Source organism: Typopeltis vanoorti, chromosome 7, assembly GCF_054136105.1.
Source record: "Typopeltis vanoorti isolate ZY-2024b chromosome 7, IOZ_Tvanoo_1.0, whole genome shotgun sequence".
In the NCBI taxonomy this organism is placed as follows: domain Eukaryota; kingdom Metazoa; phylum Arthropoda; class Arachnida; order Uropygi; family Thelyphonidae; genus Typopeltis; species Typopeltis vanoorti.
In genome coordinates, this window is record NC_143555.1 from 8,180,057 (window position 1) to 8,206,107 (window position 26,051).

A 26,051-nucleotide genomic window follows, 5' to 3' on the forward strand; every position below is an offset into this window, starting at 1 on the left:
ATGTTACGGCTGAGTTTGATAAAGAGAATGGATATACTATGATAATGCTGGAATATTCTAAGACATTTGATAGGATACCTCACAAATGGCAGTTGCATAAATTGGGAATACAGGATTAGAATATAAACTCTGGACTTGGATCGAGGTATTTGATAGATGTTTTTGGAGTGAGTTGTTGGCGCTATATTGTGTATTTTGGTTATCGAGAAGACTGGGATGGAATCGGATGCATGATGGGGGAGAAGAAGACGAAGATAGCATAAGTTTTTATTATTTAGTTTTATTTATATATAGTATACTTAAAAGTTTTGTTTGTATTTTGTTTGTACTTTTACTTATATAGTTATACTCCCTTATACTTATATAGCATTTAGTTGTAATAGTTCCTCGGTACTATTTTGAATAATGGTGGCAGCGGCAGTTAAAATTACAAATGGTGTATCACCAAGTCCTCCCCCATTTAAGGGGGAGGACTTGGTGATTATATCACGCAAAAATGGATTTCCATTTTGCGTGATATAATATGAGATTTTGTAGCATGCGGGACTTGTGAAATGTATGCGTCCCAGCGATTGTATATGTGGCGGATGAGAGAAGGGGGAAATATGTATATGCGCAAAATGCAGGCAATGGGAGGAACTTGGTAAGTTAGAGATGATTATAACTGACCTCGTTGAGTCAGAGGCGGGAGATTCTCCACGTAAAGAGATGAGTGGTATGACAGAGGGCAAGAATAGTGAAAGAAATGTGAATAAAATAATGGGAGCAGGGGGGTATGGGAAGGTTGAAAGATTGTGAAATTTTCGGAGATGGTCTCAATGGGGAGGATGAATGGCAAATAAGAGTGGCTGACTTGCAGAGAGAGAGAGAGAGAGAGAGAGAGATAGATGAGCTGAAAGAGCAGGTGGAATGTCTAGGGAATGAGATGAGAAGTGTGAAAGATGAGATTAGGCGAATGGAAGAGATGAATGCAAGGCGAATCAGAGTAGGAGTGAGAGAGTTATGGGAATAGTAGAAGAGGAGAGAATAGGATAAGTGGAAGAGAGGGAATGAGAGAGAGTTATGAGAATGACAGAAGAGGAGAGAATGAAAACAGTACAAGAAAGGGAATGAGAAGAATGCAAGGGAGCACTAGAACCAGGGATGTCGGGAAGGCAGATAAATAGGGGAACGCAGAGAGAAAGTGTTAGAGGGGAGAGAGTGAGGGAATGCATGTGAGCAATTGAGGAACAGTGTGGTAAGAGGTGTAATGTATGGGGACTCAATGATCCGTGGTGTGCAAGATAGGATGCGTGAGGAGTGTTTGCCTGGAGGAACGATAGAAAGTGTGGCTATGGCAATTAAGAGGGGTGAAATGGTGGATGAGATGATTGTGATGGTAGGAACAAATGACTTGAGAGATAATGTAAATTGGACAGTGAGAGATATGAGATTCTTGCTTGAGGTTGTACGAAAGAAGACAGAGAGAGAAAAGATAGTGTGCGTGTTGCCTAGGTATGATTTTGACGAGCTGAGCAGAAGAGCAGAAATACTGAATAACATAATAGCTAGAATGTGTCAGAAGAGAGGATTGGAATATATGGATGCTTGGAGGGCATTTGACAACAGAAAGGAATTCTATGCGAGAGATTGCTTGCATTTGAATGAGGAAGGACGTAGGCATCTGGAGAGATTGCTGTTATGAACGATCAGTGTGTGTCAATGCAGGGAAACTAGAATGCCCAGAGTGGATGGTAGCAGGGGTGGCCTCTTGTGGGAATGGGTACTTGGGACAAGGAGGACGACATCAGGTAATGCTGAGACCAGTGGAGTCCAGAGGGGATAATGTTGGATATAGAAACAGTGGCATTTTTATGCTTTACACTAATGCCAGGATTATCCAGAATAAAGGAGAGGAATTGGTGGAGCTGATAGCATCAGCCTGGTCTTAGGATCACAAAGATGTGGTTGACAGAAGAGCATATAATAACAGGAATACAAGTAGCAGGGTACAGCATTTTTCAGAGGATAGGAAAGGAAAGCATGGTGGTGGAGTACTACTGCTTACGATAAGTGATGACTTATGTCCTCTAAGAGTAGAGGCTTTGGAAGGCAGTGACAATAATGATTTTGAAAGCATATGGTGTGAGGTAGTAGGGTGTTGCTATAAAACAAGGAACACAGAGCGTGGGGACCAGGAGATGTTTAGACAGTTGAGCTTGGCAAGTGCAAGAAGAATGATTGTTATGGGAGATTTTAACTACAGCAGTATAAATTAGGGAGAGGAAGATGCATGTAGCAATAAGGGAATGGAATTTCTAGAATTCTTAAGGGACAAATGTCTTAGGCAACATGTAATAGAGGGAACAAGAGGTTCAAGAGTTTTGGGTTTGGTCATAGCATCAGAAGAGTTGATAATAACTGAAATGACATCTCTTCCACCAGTTGGAGAGAGTGACCATGTGGTTTAGACATGCAGGAGTATCAAATAGACGGGAACGTATGTGGAATTATAAGGCAGGTGATTATAATAGTCTTAGACATCAACTTCGGAAAGTATCATGGAGAGAGTAATTGGAAGTCCTGGATATCATTAGTGCTTGGGAAATTGTGAAGGAATATTTGCCAGCAGCAATAGTAAACTGTATTCCACAAGTGAAGAAGAGGACACAATTCAGAATAAAGTGGATGACAAACAATATTAAATAAGAACTGCATGTGAAGAAGTAGTTATGGACGAGATATAAGGAGACAGGTGAAGAGCAGATGCATGAAGAATATAAGACACAGGCCAGGAGAGTGACTAGTATGGTAAGGAAGCCGAAACAGGAATATGAGAAGAGATTGGGCCTAAGATCCAAAGAAAATTCTAGGGAATTTTTTAGCCATGTGGCCAGTAGGAGGAGAAATGATTGTGGAAGAATGACATTGTGGGATATAAATGAGAATAGAGTGACTGATCCAGAGGACATAGTGGAATTGTTCAATGAACACTTTGTTGGAGTATTTCATGCTGGAGTCAACATTGGTTTCGGAGCAGCTGCTCTTGTTTTAGTAATATGCTAGCCATTTATAATAAAGTTACAAGAGCAGTGAATGAGGGAAAAGTATATACTGTCATTTCCTTGGACTTAGCGAAGGAATTTGACAGGGTGCCACATGATAAACTGAAGTTTAATTTGCAGCACATGGGTTTATATGTCAGGTTGGGCAACTGGATTCAGGATTGGCTGTCCGATAGGTATCAGAGAGTTGTGTATGGTGGGGCAGTTTCAAGGAGGCAGAGGGTTACAAGTGGGGTCCCACAGGGCTCAGTACTCAGACCTATATTGTTTAACCTTTATGTCATTTTCAGTGGATTGCAATAGGATATTCAGTTATTTGCAGATGATGTGAAACTGGGAAGGGTTATTAGTAATAGTGCAAATGTGGTAGCCCTCCAAGAGGATTTGAATAAGCTAGACAGGTGGGCAAATGACTGGGGGTGTCGGTTTAATGCATCAAAATGTAAGGTCTTGAGGTTTGGGACGCCTATTGGAGGAGCTATACTGGTGGGAAGTAGGGGAGACAAGAGATCTGGGGTTGATGATTGATAGAAACCTGAAATTCAGGGAACATATTGCAAAGATGGTGAAGGTAACACAGAGGACTGCTACAATAATGAGAAGGATGCTGACCTACAGAGATAAAAGAGTTATCATTTTGTTGTATAAGACCCTGATCAGACCACACTTAGAATATTGTTCTCAGATTTGGTCCCCAGGATTTGAAAGGGATAAATTAACTGTGGAAAGAGTACAAAGGCAGATAAGAAAGATGGTTTCAGGACTGTACAATGTTAATTATGAGGATCAGCTGAGAGAATGTGGGCTGTGGAGTTTGGTGGATAGAAGGAGAGGTGATATGATTGAGTCTTTTAAACTGTTGAGAGGTGGTTACAGGGTTGACACTGGGGATTCTTTTGCTTAGTTGAACAGTGGGAAGGAGTGATGACATGGGGCCATCCTTGGAAGTTATGGAAGGAAACTGTGAGCAAGAGGGTGAGGAGTGGTTTCTTTACATGGAGGGTGGCTGAACCATGGAATGCATTGCCTGATAGAGTGGTGAGAGCGAGAATGGTCAATGAGTGGTATGATAGACTTTGTATTTCCTAGGAAGGACCTCACATGAAGAGTCTTTTGACTCCTTGGAGGCCTTAATAATAATAATAGGATATAAAACAGATTACCCTTAGCCCTTGAATTACTCTAATTTAATTCTCTCTATTAATTAAACTATCTCATTTACCATATCTCTAATAATGGAATTTTCGTACCTTGCATTTCTTGAGTCATTTATCACCTCTTTTTTCTCTAATTTCCTTTATCCTAACCTTTTGCACTTATCCATTCTTATTCACCAAATTTCTTATTCCAACTTTTCATCGCTTCCATAGTGTTACTCGCTTTCATTTCTTCAGATACTTTCTTTCAGTTCCCTAGTCTGGCTCACTTCTGTTCTGTGATTTATACAATCATTTGCTCCCACAATTATGCTCACTTGTTCCATGTTCCATAGTCTTTTGCTCCAGCAGTTATGCACCCTTTCATTTCATCAATCAGTTTTGCATTTACTGATAACTCAAAGTCCAGCAGAATATCACATTTTTGAAATATCTATACCCTCATTCATCTCCTATGCAGTCTCTACACAAACTTAGCTTACAATAACATTTAAATGATCAAATATGACTGATCAGGCAGAATCAACAGATAAACTAAAATAACCAGCTTCTTTTAAATCTTCAAAAATAATTTTCTTACTTTTATAGCTGTGAAATCAATAACTTCATCACGTTTTAGATAAATATGATGGCTTTTCAGATCCAGAATTTTTATAATGAACAATATGGTAAGCAAGAAAATCATAATATTGAATAATTCGTTATTATAATCCAATAAACTTTCTATTTCAAAGTGAATTAAATTTCTTGCTATTGTTTATAAAGACATTCTGCCAAAGTAGATATAATTGCAATAATATGTCGAAGCACTTGCCTCCAATATTCTTGTTCTTTTATAGTTTATCTAATCTGTGATGAGGCAATTCTCATATTATTTTATTAAAGTGGGGTTTCTCTGATATTTAACCACCTTACCGGTCATTATGCATCATTATACACTTCATATCCATCACATATATCAATGCTTATTACAATTTTAATATGCACTTCGCATCCATGGTAACCTAGATGTATATATACATCTTGGCTGGTAGCGTGGTTAAAGCCATCACCAAATTTCTTATTTGGTGATGGCTTTAACGCAAAAATGCAAGTTAAATTTGGGGGAAAAAAACAAAAAAACTTGCATACAAGCAAATAAACACACCAGTTGATGGAGAATATACTAGCCATTCTTGACTGTACTTTTCACCTTTTTTTTGTGTGTGTGTGTGGATTGAAAGAGTCCTTCCTGGAGATCAATATTTAATTTTTATTTATCTGTTTTGATTTTTCAAATTAATCCTAGTATTGACTGTCATACAGTCCTTTTTGAACCAAAAATGAGATATCATCTTTAGTTGAACTTTTTTTTTTAATGTTGAACTACTCCATAGATCCACATCATTGTATTTTGAATGGATATTTTGCTGATACTTTTCTGTATAGTAGTCTGAAATATCATATCATAGGAATAGTTTTGTTTTAGTCTGCAATATCAAGTTTTGATATAACTGCACTAGAAACATCTGTAGGAATATTTGGTGTTGATAGGTCAGGTCAATCCCCAATACATGAATCTTCATTTATTTGTGTTACTTTAAAATACTGTGAACTTTGGATAAACCAGATAAATCAGCCTCTGATAACTTCTTATTCTTCCTCTTCTTATACCTGCTTGCAAAACTTCTCATTTTTAATCCTAAGTTAAAAAAAGTAGAAATAAAAATTATCCACTATTGCTTTGATTATAATATTGCAAATAACATTGTGAGTCAGAAACTTATTTTAAGAAAAATATGTTCCTAACTCATCTCACATTGAAATAAAGATAATTGTTTATTAAACTATTCTTATTATAAAGTGTTCACTTTAATGAAAGCAGACTATCTAATTCACTTGAAATTTAAAAAAGCGAGAACAAACAATAAGCAGACAGAAATAAACTGCAGCTTGCTTGTTTTGATAAGTAATGACTGTTAGGAAAAGATATGGCAAAACAGAGTAGGCAAGTCAAATTGGGTACTCTTGTTTCATCTTTGATTGATGATGAAATCTAGTGGCTAACCATGAAAACTTCACTAAACAATGCTTGCCTCACTTTCCCCTATAAGTAAGTAGGCACTTACAGCCCATGCATCTGCTCATAATTTATTAATTCCAAGAATTAGCATTCATTCATAATTTACTGATTCCAAGAAGAGACATGTATTATAAAAAATCCGGATAAGTAAATGAAGGAGTGAATACTTTCATTCTTTTTTTCTATTGATGTTTATTATTTTTTATGTATTGAAGGGGAAGTCCTTGTAATCTGAGGCCCTAAGCTGTAGCCTGTCTAGCTTATGCATAAATCTGGTCCTGGATAGATTAGTGTCTCACAAGGTTCACTGAATTTTCATTTGTAAAGGTTTTGGTATGATGTAAGGACTGGGTACCTTTCCAGTCCATTTTATGGCATGTATGAAGTGCATGATTTTAAATAATAAAGGAATTTTATGTATTATTTGCATTCATCTTTTCTTATTGGAATCGTACATGCTATTTCCCTTAGGGGAAGGAAGGAAGGGATCTTGGAGGAGCTGAGTAAAATTTTAATTTTGTGAGTGGTTTAAACATGATCTTACTATTGTATTTTTGCAGTATTCTGTTTTCTCAGATATTCCCCTTACTTTTTTTTTTTTAATTTTCGGTTGCATTCTTGTGAAGGATTCTGTTGACTATTTCCATGTTGTAGTCATTTTTCATAAATATTTTGCCTATTATTGAAGATTCATTTTTTACAGCGCTAATTACAGCTCCTTTTCATGTTGAATTGTGGTATGAGTCTTTGTGTATGTATTGGTCCATGTGTGCAGATAGTGAAGGATAGACAGCCTGAAAGAAGCATATCCAGAAAATGAAATGTATTATTACTTTCAATTTCAGTGGCTAGTTGAATGCATCTGTGATATTTGTTCAGGTGACTAAGGAAACCTTTTGGTAGCCATGGGGCCAAACACAAATAAATCATCAACATTCATCACCCAAAGTTTGGGTTTTTCAAATCGCTGAATCTAGAGCTTGTTGCTCAAAATGTTCCATAGAAGCTGACTATAGGGAGGGGAAGTGATGAGCCCATGGCAATACCTTCCTTTTAAAGGTAGAAGTTATTTTTCTAAGTGAAATGACTAGAAAGTCATGAGCAAAGAGTGCCATGATATAAGCAGAATTTTATTAGTCAGAACTAACTAATAATAAATGGCTACAACAAAAAAAGCAGTTAACAGAATCCTTCACAAGAATACCACCAGACATAAATAAATAAAAGGATTATAATAAGACTGAGAAAATACAGTGCTGCAAAAATAAAATATTAATGCCATATTAAACTACCCATAAAATTAAACTTTTACTCAGTTCCTCTAAGAATCCTTTTCCTTCCTTGCCTATCACCAAATCTGATGCATCTGTAACTTACCATACATAGGGGAAAACAATGTACAATCCTAATAAGATGAGAAGAACATAAATGACACATCAGATTCCTTAATTATGGAAAATTAGGCATTTCTGATCATGACTGATCATACCAAAGAATTAACTAGAAAGCCACCAGTTTTCATTCATACATCAGGTATGAATGAAAATTCAAAGAAGCCTGTGAGATACTAATCCATCATCCCAATCTCAACAAGAATGATGGCTTGAGGTCTTAAGAATTTGGATGACTCATCTGTAATGCACATAACATCTAGGAAATGGATAATAAAGGACTCCAACAGTTTGCCACTTATAAAATAATCTATATTGGATATATAAAACCAGAACAAACATAAATATAGATTTATATTTAACCAGTGGCCTTCAGACAACAAACAGAAAACTTAAAAATAACAGGACTGTAGAAAACTAAACCAGTAGCCATTGATGCAGTTTCACTAACACTATTATATTTATGTATTTAATTATTGCTAAGTTTATTTATTTTTCTCTCTCTTTTCTTTTCCTTTGCAGACTATTAGCATATATTGATATAGCTTGTGTCCCGATTTTTATATGTATTCTTGATGATAACCTTGATATAAAAGTCAAAATGTTAAGTGTTATTTTAATCAGTAAAGTAAGTGTTCTAACATACTAATTTTTCTGTATAATTTTACAAATGAGTGCTGATCAGCATGTAAAAATGAAAGAAAGAAAAAGAATCATTAACATCAAGTTAATTATTCAGACTTCCTGCTGGCTCCATCAATCAGTCACTCTCTCTCCCACCTTCCCCAATGCACTCAAGCTCTGCATGATGTCACACTTATAAGAATCAAATGCCTTGATGAATTGTTCATTTAATCTTTAATTAGTCGCATGGGGTTTATTTTACCCCAGCCGTCATTCAAGTTCAATTTCTGATGTTCTGACCCCATGCAACTACTTATGTGAGTATTTTTCATGCATGTTTTCTTGTTCTAGTTGCAATGATTACATTTGTTGACATCGCTGTGTAATATGTCCAAGATTGAGGGATCATAAAAAAGGTCAAAGTGTGAAAAATGTCTGAGCATTGTTGCAATGAGCATTTTTTTCAGTAAGATGCAAGAATTGTACTGAAAATTAAGACTGAATAAAATGGTTAATAATTAATATAAAAATAAAACAATAGTAATTATTTGTTTAGTTCATTTTACTCACCATAATTAATCTTATAATAAATAAAAACATTTCATGAGAAATTAAAGAAATATAACTTTAATTTTGGGGTCAAATAAGGTCCCATGCGACTAATTATGTGAAAAAAGGTACGACTAATTAAGGTCGAAAATATAATTAACGTGTCAGTTATATCTTTTGAAATTGTACTATTCTACCATTTGCATCCTCGCTAATCATTCATTATAACTGCTATCTTTACCAAGTAAATTCAACTTCCTAGCTTGCTCCTTCCACTCCTCATCTAACTGATTATTCATTTTCTGCATGGTATTGCTGTTAAACAGCTCTTGAGGAGCAATTTCCTTTCAATCCACTCCTCATTTCAAGCTATAGATTCAAGCTGTCTCCTGAGCTTTCCATATTCACTGGACTTATAGTCCTCTTGCATATAACTTTCTTTACAGAAATCTTCTTCTGCTTGGCCCTAGCCAGGTTATTAACATTTCATGCTCATTTGATGATCAAATCCAAGGCTTTCACTCCCCATATGCTCTCCATTGCACATTGCCTAAGGTAATTGTTCTAAAAAACTTGCATCCAGATGTCATCTCTTCATTCCAATGCATATTATAGTATTTAAAACTAAATACTTAAGGAATTGACAGCGTACACTAGAAATATAAATTAAATCAACTTTAATATATACTTTCCTATATTTCTGCAACGTCACGGTGCCATCTTCATGGGAACTTAAGATAAAGACACGTGCACGCAAGTACTACATAACAGCAAATGAGAAACGAAGCGAGGAAGCTACCGTTTTCCTAAAGTCCTGATGGTTCCCCCTGGCGGGCTATATTAGGTGTCCTTGGCCTTCGGGCTGAAGTTCTTCTGATATATGTTTCCCAAATTTGGGGCAGTCTCATGCATCCAAATTTGTTAAGGTTTGGCATGTTCCTAAGGGCAGAGGCTGATTCCATGAATAGTCTTTCATATTTGAACTTGCTGTGGTGTATTACTGTTGCTTTCCGCAGCAAGTTCAAATATGAAAGACTATTCATGGAATCAGCCTCAGCCCTTAGGAACATGCCAAACCTTAACAAATTTGGATGCATGAGACTGCCCCAAATTTGGGAAACATATATCAGAAGAACTTCAGCCCAAAGGCCAAGAGCACCTAATATAGCCCGGCAGGGAGCACCATCAGGACTTTAGGAAAACGGTAGCTTCCTCGCTTGCTGTTATGTAGTACTTGCGTGCACGTGTCTTTATCTTAAGTTCCCATGAAGATGGCACCGTGACGTTGCAGAAATATAGGAAAGTATATATTAAAGTTGATTTAATTTATATTTCTAGTGTACGCTGTCAATTCCTTAAGTATTTAGTTATCATGTTTAACCAGCATATAAGCCTTTCTATAAGAATTACAGCAATTAAAATTGCCCATAATGAACATCCTTTTCTTATTTACTATGTCAATTTGCCTATAAACTTCCTTGACACCACTCACATTCCCAAACCTATAATAACTTCCAACTAAATATTTCATCCTGTCCACCTCACATAATACTGCTTTAAACCATTGCTATGGTTTTTCCCTTTCCATGTGCACCCTGTGCGGGCATAATCTTCTGCTATCATCAACATTATCTCCTCCTTCCATTCTTGCCAGGATATCATCCAACCACATCCCATTTATTCCCAATAGTTTTCAGATGAAAACGAATGCAATCAACGGCACAATTTCATCTCCCTTATTTACGACAATCATGGCAATTGAAAACAAATACAGTTATTCATTTCTGGATTTATAATGAATATTATCCATGTCTCCCTAACCTGCATTACTTTCTAACTCTGCCAGGCTGAAGTCTGTACTGGCACTCTTGTTCTACATTTTGCCCAGTACCGTCACATTCTGCCTTCTATCCAGTAACATTTATTCCATGTTCCCTTTATTCGGTTCAAGAGACCCTCATTGTCAATTAGAATATCACTTCAAAAATGGAAGTATGACATTTCTAGTCTGATTGGAAATATACTAAAAGATTCACAAGAAAACTGCATCATCTTTATAAAAATTACCCTCTAAAATGAAAATATTTTCAATGTCTTCAGATATGACTCCTCCATGCTTATGTTTGACTATTTATCTGTCATTGCTAACCTTATTTTTCCCCAGATTCATGTATCCTGGGTCATTCCATTCTTTTGCCTACCAAATTACACTTTTACTACTACATCTGGCATCTGTGTCCTTTGCTTTCTTCCTCACTTCCTATCCCATTTCCTTCTCAATTCTATCTCTCTCACGCACACACCTCCATTTATCTCAGATCTCTTCTCTTGTTCACCTCTGTCAATTATCTCCCTTTCAATAATTGCTACAATTAATTCACACCAGATCCATTCCATCTCTAAAACTCATCCCATGTGTTCTCCAAACTGCATACCATTATAGCTCTTCACCTGAGCATGGAAATACATTATTGGGGTGTCTGGCGGTAATCGGAGCCATGATCTAATGGCAGTGTGAACAGCATGCTATCCATTCGGGACAGTACCGAGACATACGTCCTACCAAGAACCAATTTGTGGTAAAATTGAGGTAGGAGATAATAGGACAGAATAATGAGCCTTTGCTAGGACTTAAGAGCTCTCCTCAAAATGGTAAGCTCAGACTCTAAGGCAGAAGGGACCAGTAGCAGCCGGTGAAAATTTTCAGTGGGGGGAGCTGCATATACAAAATAAGAAAAAATAATTAATTTTTTCCTAATCAGTAACTAACCAATTTATTAATAAGTAAATTTACATATTACAAAAATTGCTTTATTAAAAATATTTCACCCTCACTATGAACACACACCAATAATAAAAGTTTCATACACAGAAATACTGCATGCAAGCATACAATATATCTGTAGTGACACTGCTCGTTGAGCAGTGTCGGTTTCGACTTTCGACACTGTAATAGTTCGTAGTGCATTTGTTTCATATAACGATAACTGAGAAAATATAATTCTGTTCATATTTTCAACAGTGACACTTGTTCATAATTCAGCCTTGTGTTTATAATAAATAACATATAATTATTTATTTATTTTAACAGCATAAAATAAGATTTACCAAAAATATTTCTCCCTCACCACGAACACACACCAATAATAAAAGTTTCGTATCTCACAGAAATAACGCACGCAAGCATACAATTTATCTGTAGCGAGCGACACGTGCAAACAAATATTGGCGAGTCAAGCCGAAACTGATCAAACGTGATAATTTCGATATTGCGTTAGATCGCAGTGCATTTGTTTCGTAATCTAAAGCATTAATCGAACAATTTCAATTATTACCTATTCAATCAATGTCAAAACATAAACTGTAACCTTTAACATTTGTATTGCAAGTATTGTTATTATTTATAAACACAAACAAAATTTAATTTTTTTTGTTTTTTCCTTGGGGATGCTGCAATGTCGCAGTGCTTATGTACAAGCTGCCACTGGAAGGGACAGAAGACCTTTCCTTTGGAGTGAACATAACACCAAGGTATTTCCACTCCTCTAGGATGGTCAAAGCATGCAATGATCTCGCATGCAGGGAAAACTCTATACTCAGTATGAAAACTCAGTATGCGGGATGAAAAACCTGAGTTTCCAGGAGAAAAAACCCTGCTGCTTCCGTATGAGATTGGCTAACTCACCTTCAACTGAAAAAGCCTATATAAGGATTCCCCTCATCACGACGAGAATCGAACCCAGGTCTTTTCTAATCAGAGGGTGCAGTGTTTTGCTGTTCTTCCAATTGCACTATATTTTAATGTGATTAAAGTTTGTTTTTTTTTTCTTTCAAAATGTTAGTTGGCTCCATAAATCACATAATCTTGATTCTTTGGGGCTCATTCAACAACCATTTTATATGTATAAAGTATTTTACCTTGGGTATATATTATGTTAAAGATACCAAGCAATTTTGCTTGGTATCTTTAACATACCACTTACTACGGCTTGCTCCACCTTTACCACGAGTTGCCTAGTGTTGCACTACGTGCAGCTGCAAACTTGACTGTTTGCTTACTTGGGAAAAAGAATTAAAAAACCTAGCTTATAAAATTGCTTGGTATCTTTAATAACCATTTTATATCTTCTTTCAAAGTGAATGTTTTACTAGCCAGTATGATTTTTGGCTTTCTTGTACTATCACAGTACATAGTTCAGTTGTAACAGTTATACAGTTTGGTTAGCTGAATCCCAAACTGCTAGTCCACCTCCATCCATTCATCATTCAGCTGACTTTAAATTAAGCAATATGCAAAAATTAAGAACAAACATTCAATCAGATGTCCTGATTTGCTGGCATTATGGCTGGGAGAGAAGAAAATGTATTATATCTGTGAATTATGTCCTTCCACTTTGTAGGATGATAAACCCCATCATTTCCACATGTGATAAGCAAACTTACCTTAAGAAGGTTCTTCACATCCTAGAAAGGATATGAACTTGCATCTTTTCATCAGAGGGGTATATGTGATATTTTCATGACTGAGATATGGAGATAGTCCATTGTTGGTTTCTGCATTTCTTATTACATATGTAGAAGTATCATCTTACTTTTAATCCTTAAGTATGTAATTTTAAGTAATATCATAAAATTCTTATCAAGTTTTAGAGAAAAAAAAATGATAAATTAAGACGCTATAAGCTTTTAGTTTTAGTGCAAAACCAACCTATACAATTATCTTTTTTATATTTCTTGAAATAACAAGTACATTCAATTTATTATCAGTATTATTATTAATGCACTGCTTTACTTCTTCCCTGTTTCATTTCACTCATTATTTTCACCCCCTCCCCAATAACATTTTATCAGGTTCTTCAAAATTCAGCCATCAAGTTTCAGACTCAATTCATCCAGGATACAGAACACCAGAAAGCAGGCCAACAAACAATAACAACATTTCATCTCACTCTGGATCTCCACAATCTATTCCAGCCTCTGATAATTCTGCTGTCCCTCTAACTGTACAAAGCTACCCTGGAAACATACCGTCTAATGTTCCTGGTATTAGAAATAACAGACGAGGACACACACGCTGTCTACCATATGTTCAGCCTTCAGTTTATGAAATGGCAGCTGTAACCACAGATCTTGACACCCAAAATATTACATCCAAAATCAAGGAGACATTAACTGTACATAATATTGGACAAAAGGTATGTAATATATACCAATCAAAATAGCAAACCTTATTATTATCACTTCTTTTTCAGTGATAAATTTCTTTGTGTGATAAAATCCTTATGTTTCGTATCCAATGAAGAGTACAGGCTTAAGTTATACTGCTAAAAAAAAAAACTGTTTAAACATTTCTTAACCTCAATGCTATTTTAATGAAAATAAGTTTGAAGGTTTCCTCATCAAAGTAGTAGTGTATACTCATAGAATCCTTTCGTATTATTATATAGCATATTTAATATAAAAATATTGCGTGATGTGTATCACATTAATGGTTCTGGACCGTAGGACACTAATGAGGCTATTGACTTCAGGTAATGGTAAATAGAGTGGAAGTTCAGAAGGCATTTTGCAAAAGTTGGAAAAATAGCTCTAAGGATTACTTGGATGTTGAAAGACACACTAATAAGTAAAGATAGGGATGTTATTATCCCTCTTTATAAGGCTATAATTTGCTGCACCTTGATATTGTGCACAGATTTGATCAACTGGGTTCCTGAGGAATTCAGAGACAAGTAACCAAAGCTGGTGACAGGTCTATAAGAGTGCTCCCTATGAGGATAGGTTGAAGGGGGTGTGGGTTGCAAAGTTTAGTTGATAAGCAGAAAAGAGGTGACATAAGAGAAACATAAACGTTACAAAAAGTTCTATAAGATTGACACAAAAAACATTTTTCAATATGTGATGAATAGAGAGAGAGAACTAGGGAGAGAACTGAACATTAGTAAGAGTATGTGTTTTTTTTTTTGCAATGGAGAGTAGGGAATGAGTGGGATGGATTTTCAGAATGTGCTGACAGTGAATGAGTTAAAGGAGAAGTATGATAGATATTTTGTGTACAGAGGTTAGTGTGGATCTCCTGTGATGAATCCTCCTGATTCCATGGATATACCCAGTTAGTATCTCAAGATTGAGATTTGCTAAGAGAACAGCATTTTAAATAGTTTATAATGTGGCGTTTTTATATATAATTTTGCTTCATTCTTTTCATGCCTTCAATATGAGGTACTACCCAAAAGTTTGGGAAATTTGACCATAAAAAAAAAATAAAAAAATTTACTTTCCCTAACTCCCAGTTTCCACTCTCTGCTTCAAAGTAGTAGCCCTTCAGCATGCATACAGTGATCCCACCAATTTTTCAACATGATTCTATGTATCAAGTGTCACTCAGTTGAGTACTTCCTGCAATTCTGCCTGAATCTCATCAACTGTGTCAACACGACATCCTTTCAGCCAGAATTTCGTCTTTGGGAACAGGTAGGGAACAAGGTCAGGTGAATGGGGGGGAGGGGGGAGACAATTGTCGAAAAATGAGTGATGTGTGGGTGGATGTGTTGTCATGGTGGAAAATGAAGTCACTGTCCTTCCACTTGTCTGCATGTTTACGCAAATGCTTTTTCTTCTTCTTCTTCGGCACTACAGCCCCATGTAGAGCCTTGGCCTCCCATTTTTGGGTTTCATAACTCACTACGAGGTGGGGTTGTTACCCCCATGCTCAACCATGTGTAATTGTCTGTGAAGCATTGTGTTCTTAAGACTGGTTTGCCTGCTTTGCGGAAGGAAAAACCCCAGATAAACTGGGGAGAAAAACCCTGCAGTCCATGCCAAAGACCGGCTAACTTGGCCATGTCTGAGAAAGATCCTTGGCTCCTCACAAACGAGAATTGAATGCAGGACACTCCTTTCCCAGGCATATGGTTGCAGAGCGTGTAACCACTCAGTGGTTAATGCTCTTTCTTAGCCACTTCAAAACCTTGCAGTAAAAATTGGTTTGATCTTTGAACTTCCTGCAGACAGCCATGTGATGCTCTTTCTAGTCACTGCTCAGTAATGCACCCGCCTCATATTCAAAACATCTGACAAGTGTCTTTAAATGATCTCATACAACAGTCCTACAATCTGCAAGGATAGCCTTGTGCACTTCTCCAATGGTGATGATCATCATCGAAAGATATTTATCCATTCTGGAAGCATTTGTACTACAAAAAAGTTTTGCTTTGGCTCGTAGCATTATCACCAAATGCTTTTTTATGCATTGGGTGGGCTTCTGCAGCAGGTATTTTTTTTTTATGCAGATTCCTTGCTCCTTGAAATCATCCATTTCAGTTGGAGAAGAAAATCACTGAACCACTAAAACATGACATTAAAAAATGCACATAATCAAAGAACACACCCCTTTCAGCTGGCCGACTGTTGACATACTGATTCATCCCTTATATCAGCAGAAGGCCATACTACAGCTGGCTAATGGGAGGTATTTAATTTCCCTGAACTTTTGAGCAGCACCTAATAGGGTTTGTTGTTATAATTTTGTTTGTTCGTGTTCATACCCATTCTGGATTTCTGAAAGCAGTATCTATAAGGAACTGTACATTTGTGGCAAGGTAAGCTTCAGCATGAAGATTGAGTTTTACCCTGGATTTTTCACAGTGGATGTAGTGCACAAACTTTTTCTGTATCCATTGAAAAATGTGAAAGATCTGTGGATTTAGGGTGAACAAAAAGAAGGAAAGTATTAATATACCGTATTTTTCAGACCATAAGACGCACCTTTTTACATAGAAAAATTGACTGAAAATTTGGGTGCGAATTATGGTCCGAAGGTAACATTAAAATGCGAGTCTTTATACTGTACCGAAGCTGTTAGCAAAGTTCAATTACTGGCGCAATATGTTAATAAAATTAGTAAGTACGCCACTGAAGGTAGGCACCTAAGTTATTTCGCTGCATGTGGGTGAATCACTGATTAGAGCGTCAATAGTCATTAGTGTGTAAACATATGCGCTTTTGTATGGTTCATTTGAATTATTTTTTATAAGTCTTTAAAATTTTTATCTTAAAATTAGAAAAAATGAATGTAAAACAAAAAAGACTTTCATATAACTCGAGTTATAAATTAAATGTGATAAATTATCCAAGACAATATGGAGACAGAGCAGCAGAAAGATGTTTTGGTCCACCACCAACAGAAAAAATGGTTCGTGAGTGGAGAAAACAAGAGGAACAATTAAAACTGCTATGTAAACACAAGAAAACATTCCATTCACACCTAGAAAAATGGCTAGAATTAGAAGTACAAATGAAAAAATGGGTAACAAATCATCGAAACATGGGAATATCTGTTTCTACGAACGAAAATGATAATTTTTGAAGCGAAACGATGGGCAACTGCTAATGGAATTTTAGATTTTACTGGATCACCGTCTTGGTGCTTTAGATTTATAAAAAGACGTGGGTTATGCATGTGTACAAAAACCACTCTAGCCCAAAAAATGCCGGCTGACTATGAAGCTAAAATTATAGAATTCCATAGATTTGTCATATCAGCGCGAAGGAGCTTAATCAAATTGCAAACATGGATGAAGTGCCTCTAACTTTTGATGTTCCTTCAAATCGAACAGTAGATTCAAAAGGCACCAAATCAATAGTGATCAAAACAACAGGTGACGAAAAAATTCATTATGCTGTAGTTTTAGCTTGTTTCGTGGACGGAACAAAACTACCCACTATGTTAATCTTAAAGAGAAAAACGTTACCGAGAGATGAAATTCTTCATGGCATTATTATCCACGTTCAAGATAAAGGCTAGATGGACGAAAAAGGAATGAAATTATGGATACAAAAGATATGGGCAAAATGTCCAGGCTTTGTTTAAAAAGCCTGCGATGTTAGTGTAGGATCAATTCAGAGTGCATAAAACAGACTCAGCAAGAAGCTTCTAAAAGAAATGAATACAGAATTAGCTGGAGGCCTTACAAGTCAATTACAACCCTTGGATGGATCTATTAATAAACCATTCAAAAATTTTATGCGGGAAGAATGGAACAAATGGATGGCAAAGCCAAATCACGATGTTACAGCAACAGGACATATGAAATGGCCAACAATTTCAGACGTATGTACCTGGGTGAAAAATTCATGGGAAGCTGTGAAAGAAGAGATGATTATAAAGTCATTTAAGAAATGTGGGATAAGTAATGCGATGGATGGTACTGAAGATGACGCAGTTTTTGAAGGGAGTGACAACAAAGTTCAGACGAAAGTAATATGAACGGGGACATTAACGAGACGAGTGATAGTACCGAGAGTGAAGATGAACTGAATATTGCTAATACAAATGATTGTAACAATAAATAAAAATTAAATAAGAATTTGTAAATATCTTTATATAATAAAATATTTTTTTCTAAAAATCGTCTCATAAATTTGGGGTGCGTCTTATCATAAGAAAAATACAGTATATGAAAAGCGTAATGATAAGCTAAAGAATTTTGAATGGGAGCTAGTGTCAACATAGTAAACAGAAATTGGATAGAAATGTTGGCAATGATAAAGAGTGGAAGAGCTGATGAAAATAAAAAGTGAAATGAGGTATCTGAAAGATGAGATTAAACATCTGAAGAAGACATCATCTGAAGTGAATGAGGAGAAGAAAGAGTCAAAGGATAATCATGTAGCATTGTATGAGGACTCGATCATTAGAGATGTGATGAATAACAAACTACATGAAAGATGCTTTCCTGACAGAATACTCAAACAAATAACAGATGCTTTGCAAAGAAGGAAAGAACAGACACCAGAACTTGTTGCAGGAGGCAAAGCATAATAGTGTTGAGAAAACAGTTAATATGTTGTCCAGATATAAAAGTGAATTGAGAAGGAGAGCAGAGGATGTTCAATTTATGAATGTATGGAGTAAATTTGAAGGGAAGTTAGAATGGTTTAAGGTTGGTGGATTACATTTGAATGGGTTTAGTGTTGAACATTTAAACAAACTATTGTTTGCTGAGAAAGTAGAGAATCAATATGTTAGTGTAGCTAATGAACAAAGGGAGATTGTGAAGCAATTATGTAGGACAGGAGATGATATTATTATTATTCATGATACCTCCAAGGAGTCCATAGACTCATCGTGGGAGGACACCTACAACTCTCCATCTTCACTACTACACCGAACCTCTACTACCAATCATCTACATCAACGCCATCTACTGCCCACCACCACAACTAGTATTTTTTGTCTGTAAATTGCATGTGTTCTGAAGGGCCAATTTGTCTGTATGCGGGATGAAAAACTCGAGTTTCTGGGAGAAAAAACCCTGCTACCTCCGTATGAGATCAGCTAACTCACCTTCGATTGAAAAAGTCCATATAAAGATTCCTCCCATCACGACGAGAATCGAACTTAGGCCTTTTCTAATCGAAGGGAGCAACGTACCGTCATTCTTTCAATTGCACTACGGTGGCATATTATGGCAGGACAAAGTGATGGAATGCATAATGGTGGAGATGAAAGAGGTATGGTTGGCAATCAGAGTCAAGATTAGAGAAATGGATGTGGTGAGACCAAAGAGAGCTAACAGCTAGAGTAGGGAATGATCATATTAGTGGGAGTGTTATGTTTGTATACTAAAATAAGGAGTATTCAAAAAAAAAAAAATGCTGAATTTGTTACTTTGAGTCAGCACACCCAAAAATAATTAATGTGATACTTAGTTATCTGAGGACGATGTACTGTCAAGAATGGAACTGGAAGGATATACAATTTTCCAGAAAGGTAGGAAGGTGAAAGTACAGTTTGATAGCAGAGGAATTGTGTCCATAAAAAGTGGAAGTCAGAAATGGTAGTACATGTGAAGATTTTGAATCTGTGTGGTGTGAAGTTAAAATTAACAGATTAGTGTATCTAATAGGATGTTGCTATAGGCCAGGAAATGTAAACAATATTGATTGTGAAATGTTTAGTGAAACAAGGAGAGTGAATGTGGTGAATTTCTGAGGATTAACTGTCTTAAGCAGTATGTGATAGCAGTAACTCAAGGTTTTAGAGTGTTAGATTTGGTGATATCTTCATAAGATATGGTTGTTCACGAGGTATTAACATGTCCACTGGTTAGTGAGAGTGATCATGAGGTACTTCTTTTTTTTGAAGGTGGTGAAACAAGGAAAGATTACTGCCAAAAAAAAAAGGATACATGTGGAATTATAAGCTAGGTGATTATGGGAAGGTCTGTCATCAACTCGAATCAATATGTTTTGTTGATAAGCTGTGCAGAAAAAATGTTGACAGTGCATGAAAATTTACAACACAGTATCTGACACAAGCATACCAAGAGTTAAGCCAATAAATAGACTAGGAGTGAAATCAAGCAAGCTGTGTTGGAAACGCAAATGTTATGGAGTAGGTACAAGACAGTTGTGGCAATTAGTTCCATGATGAGTATAAAGTGCAGGCTAGGAAGATGACAGGCATAGAATAAAAGAAAACGTGTAGCATGACAGGAGATTGGGCAGTCAAGCCAAGGATAATTCAAGGAAATTCTTCCACTCTATGGCAAGCATGAAAAAGAAGAATTATGGCAGGTTGATACTGGTGAATAGTTAGTAGTACAGTAACCACTGCAAAGGATACAGTAGAATTATTTAATGAGCATCTCATCAGTATATATTGTGCTGGTGTAAATGATGCTATGCAAAATGTAGGGGGAGTAGCAAAATAGAAGTAAAGAATCAGCGTGATATCCCTTCAGGACTATATTGATGGAACTATCCTGCAGGAAGTGGATGAGATTAGAGAGCTGGGAGCGAATGGTTGACAATGAACTGAAGTAGAGAGGGTAGTACATTGCAAGTGTTGCAAAGAATAGACATTGTATTACTACTATGATAAGAACATCACTAATATGTAGGGATAAGCATCTGTACATCTGCATAGCATTATACATCTCCTTGCAGACATGTATAATGCTATGCATTAAGGGAAGGGTCACTACCCAAACCAGTTTTTGACCTTTATTGAGATCTCATCAGTGAGAGCCAGACCCAGAGGTGATGACACTAAAGTGGAAGTAATGGAGAAGTCATATTTACCTGTACAAGTTGCCAAAGGATGTCACACCCTATTATTAAAATTCTCTGGATTAGAGATAAATTGATGAGACCTCAATAAAGGTCGAAACAGGTCGGGTAGTGGCCCTTCCCTTAATGCATAACATTATAGGCTACCACCGCAAGGAGATGTGCTTTGCATTATGGGAGATACTAAGGCAACTGATGAGAATTTATACCACCTTTCCCATGAGTTGCCCAAGTCCTGAAAGTACTTCAGGTGCAAACTTTGTTTGCTAACACTTGGATAAAGGATAAAACCCAGTATATAATTAGTAGAACATGGCCAAGTGAAAAAACTTCCATAAACTTATCTCTAATCCAGAGAATTTTAATAATAGGGTGTGACTCCCATTGGCAACTCGTAAAGGTAAATATGACTTTTCCATTACTTCCACCTTAGTGTCACCACCTCTGGGTCTGGCCCCCACTGATGAGACCTCAATAAAAGTCAAAACCAGTCTGGGTAGTGGCCCTTCCCTTAATGCATGGTATGTGCTTTGAGATGTGCTTTGCATTATGGGAGATACTAAGGCAAGTGATGACAACTTATACCACCTTTACCACAAATTGCCCCAGTCCTGAAAGTACTTCAGGCGCAAACTTTGTTTGCTAACACTTGGATAAAGGATAAAACCCAATATATAATTAGATTGGCCAATAATTTATAGACATGGCCTTATCACAACCTTTCTGCAGAGGAACAGTTTTGAGACCTGTGCTGTTGTGAGACTTATTAAACAGATATGCTAAGGCTACCACCAGCTTCCTGAAACATTCCCTTAAAACATGGTGATATGTCATGAAATCTTATTACCTGATATATCTCCTGCTCTCTCACAATTAAGTATATCCTCTTGTGTTTCCTCTACTCTTGAGCTTCTCATCATTATACACTGATGAAGATGAAACATCCTTTTGAATTGTTTACTGAATAACTTTATTATTATTATTACGTAACACCTCCAGGGAGTCCAAAGACTCATCGAGGGAGGGAACCTGCTCTACAACTCTCTGTCTTCACCCCACCACAACAACCACCAACTTACTCTGTAAATCTAACAGTTAAGCTTAGGTGTTTACGGTTATTCATTACTTATTTTTAATGATATTAACAACACCAAGCTAAGTGAGTTTAGACTTCTCCAAGAACAAATCGCTGCTACTCACATAGAGCTTAATAAGTTAAACAGCTCTATCACCGCTCTATAAGAACTAATCAACGTGTTAAATCCTGAAATGTGGACTGTCCTACATCACATCTATGAAGTAGCAGCAAAAAAAGAATTCCCAAAAGTTAAAAGCAGACACTTAAAGAAATATGGAATCCTGCAATTTCGACAAGACCGCGTGGTCATAAATTTATCGTCTGAAATACTCGCTGAAGAAGCCAAGAATGCTCTCAGTCTAGGGCATAACTTTGCCATCACACCCAAACAAATTCCAAAATTAGAAATCATACATACATACATAGCTCATGGCAAAAACATGTTAAAAAAGAGAAGCATGATGTCATTATATATTAACAGAATTGAAGAATTTAAAATATTTTAAGTTAAAACTTTGAAGGAAAACACAGATCTAATCCAAGAAGTTGGAAAGTTAAAATAAGAGTCTTAATATGTTATAATAAGGAAAAGAAACATACATATCATTATAAATTCAGATCTAAGTTCATAATCCAGGTCACAGCTTCAGGAGCCGCTTGTAAAAAGTCATTCCAGTTATTCTGATAAGCACGGAAGATGCATTCTATTACAATATGTTGCATAGTCTGTCATGGAGCACCAAATCACATTCTGGAGATGTTTGTCTGTTCCATTTATAGAGAGTATCTCCACAGAGGCCATGATTTGTCTGAATTCTATTTAGTATCGTCCATGTTTTGCGAGGTAGATCTGATCCTGTGATGATTTGATCACCTTTAAAGATGTTATGCAAATGTTCTTTCATATTTTCCTTCCATGTTTCTTCCCACTTTGATAAAGGATTAAAATTATTTAGCACTAGTTCTTCTGCTGCTCGTAGTGATAGATGGCGAGATTTCAATCTACTGACGTTAAGAGTTGGGAGATCCTGATGAATAGGTAGGTTCGGATTACCAGCAATTTTTTAGAATTCACGGACTAAAGAATTCAATCTACGTAGTTCTGTAGGAATGATGCCTGCTTAAAGAGGTAACCAATATGTTGGGGTCAATCTAATAGAGCCTGTAATTAATCTTAAGGTATTGTTCAATTGAGAATTGATAATCCTTGTGTGAGGGCTATTTAGCCACACAGGAGCACAATATTCAGCACTTGAGAATACCAAAGCAAGGGCTGTTGTCCAAAGAGTAGAGGCTCTAGAACCCCAGGTAGTGCCACAGAGTCTCTGTAGGATATTATTACGTGTCCTTAGTTTATATGCCAAGTTTGAAAGATGTTGCCAGAAAGTGAGTGAACGGTCAATTGTGACGCCCAAGTACTTAGGGAATGTATTATATGGAAGTATAGTGTTGTTCAATTAAATTTTTAGTTTCACATTTGCCAAGTTATTATTTAGATGAAAACAAGATATTACCGTTTTGCTCCTATTTAAACAGAGTCTCCATCTTTTAAAATATTCATCCAGAATAGTTAAGTCAGCTTTCAGAATTTCTTCTGTACGACTTATGCATTTATGCTGTGTAGTTATTGCTATATTGTCGGCATAACAAAATTTCCTTGACGTAGTGACGGGAAGATCAGATATATACAGACTGAATAATAATGGAGATAAAACAGATCCCTGTGGCAGTCCATTATTTAACTTCCTTTCGCTGCTAGTTTTATTACCTATAGTCACTATAAATCTTCTATCTCCAAATGGTGTCAAAGGCTGTTGACAAATCAATAAATGCTGCTGATGTTTTTAAACCTTTTTGAAAACCAGCTTCTATGTAAGTTACCAAAGAGAGAACATGGTCACAACACCCACGATTTGGTCTAAAGCCAGCTTGTTCTATTGGGACATTTTTATAACAAAAACTGAGAGAAATAGGTCAGTAACTTTCCGGTTTATGATTAGGCTTACCAGGCTTTAAAATTGAAAGTACTTTTGCTTTTATAAAAATAGTGGGAAGTTTACCAGTTGTAAGAATGTCAGTATAGAACTTTGTTAACCATAATCTTGCATTTCTTCCCAGATTAATCAAAAATTCTGGATGAATGTTATCAAAACCAGGAGCCTTACCAGGCCTTAATTCCTTTAAGGCTGCATCAACTTCTTGCTGCGTAAAAGCAGGGCCCGCAGAACGGGCATGCGGGCAGCGCTACGAAGGGGCCGCCGCCGCTGGGGCATGGTTCATAAGTTCATTTTTAAGAAACAAAATTTTTATCATAAAAACAAAAAATTCTTAGAATGATCACTATTAAAATAAATAAGGCCGGATGCACCGAATTAAAATTTAAAAAAATTGTATATTGCCGCCTCTTTGATCAGCCGCTGTTTACAAGTTTGCAGCGAGAGCAGGCTAAATGCTTACCTGCAGAATGTTATGTCTACTGCAGTCTATCTAAAGTGAAACAGTGAACGGTTTTTATGCGCAGAGACGAATTTTCGTACAAAACATTTGTTGCTAGTTAACCAGTCTTATGGTATGCATCTCAGTAGGTTACTGACAGTAGCGCAGTGCGAAGATTATTTAGTTCGATCCAATCAACAAGTTTTTCGCCACATTCATTGTTTCGAGCATACAATGTTCATGGTGACTATTAAAGTCCCCAATATAAATTGCGGGATGTTCAGCAAAAAAAATTATTTTTTCCAGCCAAGGTGATCCAGGTGGCTTATTCGTAATTGTAATATCTTGAACTTTTATCACTACTGTATGTATGTTTTCTACAATATTTTGAGATAGAAGAAAAACTTCTTTAAGACAATTTCACATACGTTGCTATTCCATATACTTCATGATAAGTTGCACCAATAGCAGTGTAACCTGGAATGCAACCTCTTTTAAGGAGCTGTTCAGGATCAGCAGTACATGTTTCCTGGACAGCAATCACATCAGCATTGTTGGTTAACAATAATTTCGATAAATAATCGCATTTGGCTTTGCTAATAGATTCAATATTTAATTCACAAATATGTAGCATAGGGCCAATGTTTATAAATTCTGGTTTCTGCAAGTCACTATATTCAATAAATTCAGTAGACATCATGAAATTGGCCAGGAGATCCTTAGGATGGACTGGCTGCCTATCGCTGTTGCTCATTTAGCACCACCAGGGGGCACGTATAGCTTTAGGATCACTATGGACGCTAGCAACTTTGTCCTCCAATTTCTAATTGGAGGACAAAGTTCTACCTTCATGAATTAGAAATCATGAAGGTAGAATGGGGCAGCTACAATCTTCCACTGACAATGGCCAATAATGTGCATTTAGATATAGCAAGCATCCTAAACAAGGCTAAACCACCAAAAAGCATTATACCATTAATGAAATAACTGCCTTAAAAAATTTGTATAAGAATAAAAATATTATGATTACAAAAGCTGATAAGGGAAATGCAATAGTTATCATGAAGCAAGATTATAACAGAAAAATGTAAGATCTCCTACTTGACAGTTCTATGTACCAAATTATAGATCGAGATCCCCACTATGTCTCAAAGGGAAAAAGTCTGAAAATTACTGAAAAAAGTGACTTCTTGGCCAAAAGAAATCATCAAAAAAATAAAACCAGTTTATGTTAAACCACCCCATATGTATGGATTACCAAAAATCTACAAACCTAATATCCCCCTATGCCCCATAGTTGATAGTATAGATCAGCGATTTTCAACCGGTGTGCTGCGAGATTTGTGAAAACAAATTAATTGAAAGAAATAATGTCGTAATTTGCCCATTTATTTATTAGTGTCTTCCATCTGCACCTGAAGCTCCCTTATTTATATTTTATGAAACTTATGGTTGGTGAATGGGTTTAAAATTGTGTGTTAATTAACTTTAATCTTTTGATAAGTGTGTTCACAAATAACTTCATTTAATTCTCTTATTTTTAAGGTAACCGATAAGAATTCTTTTATTTTTTTTCATTCAGTTAATTTTATTCAATAATATTCCTTTAACATGGATACTATATATTCATTTGAA

At 36.3% G+C, this 26,051-nt stretch overlaps 1 protein-coding gene across 1 annotated transcript in view; it reads left to right on the forward strand.

Annotated features, from left to right (window-relative positions):
* The window catches only part of LOC150104473 (homeobox protein cut-like), a 436,834-nt gene that overhangs the window by 373,365 nt on the left and 37,418 nt on the right, over positions 1–26,051 (forward strand). The window contains exon 12 of the mRNA XM_090395558.1: positions 13,679–14,022. Within this exon, the coding sequence (XP_090251684.1) occupies positions 13,679–14,022 (344 nt within the window). The remainder of the gene's footprint in view (positions 1–13,678; positions 14,023–26,051) is intronic.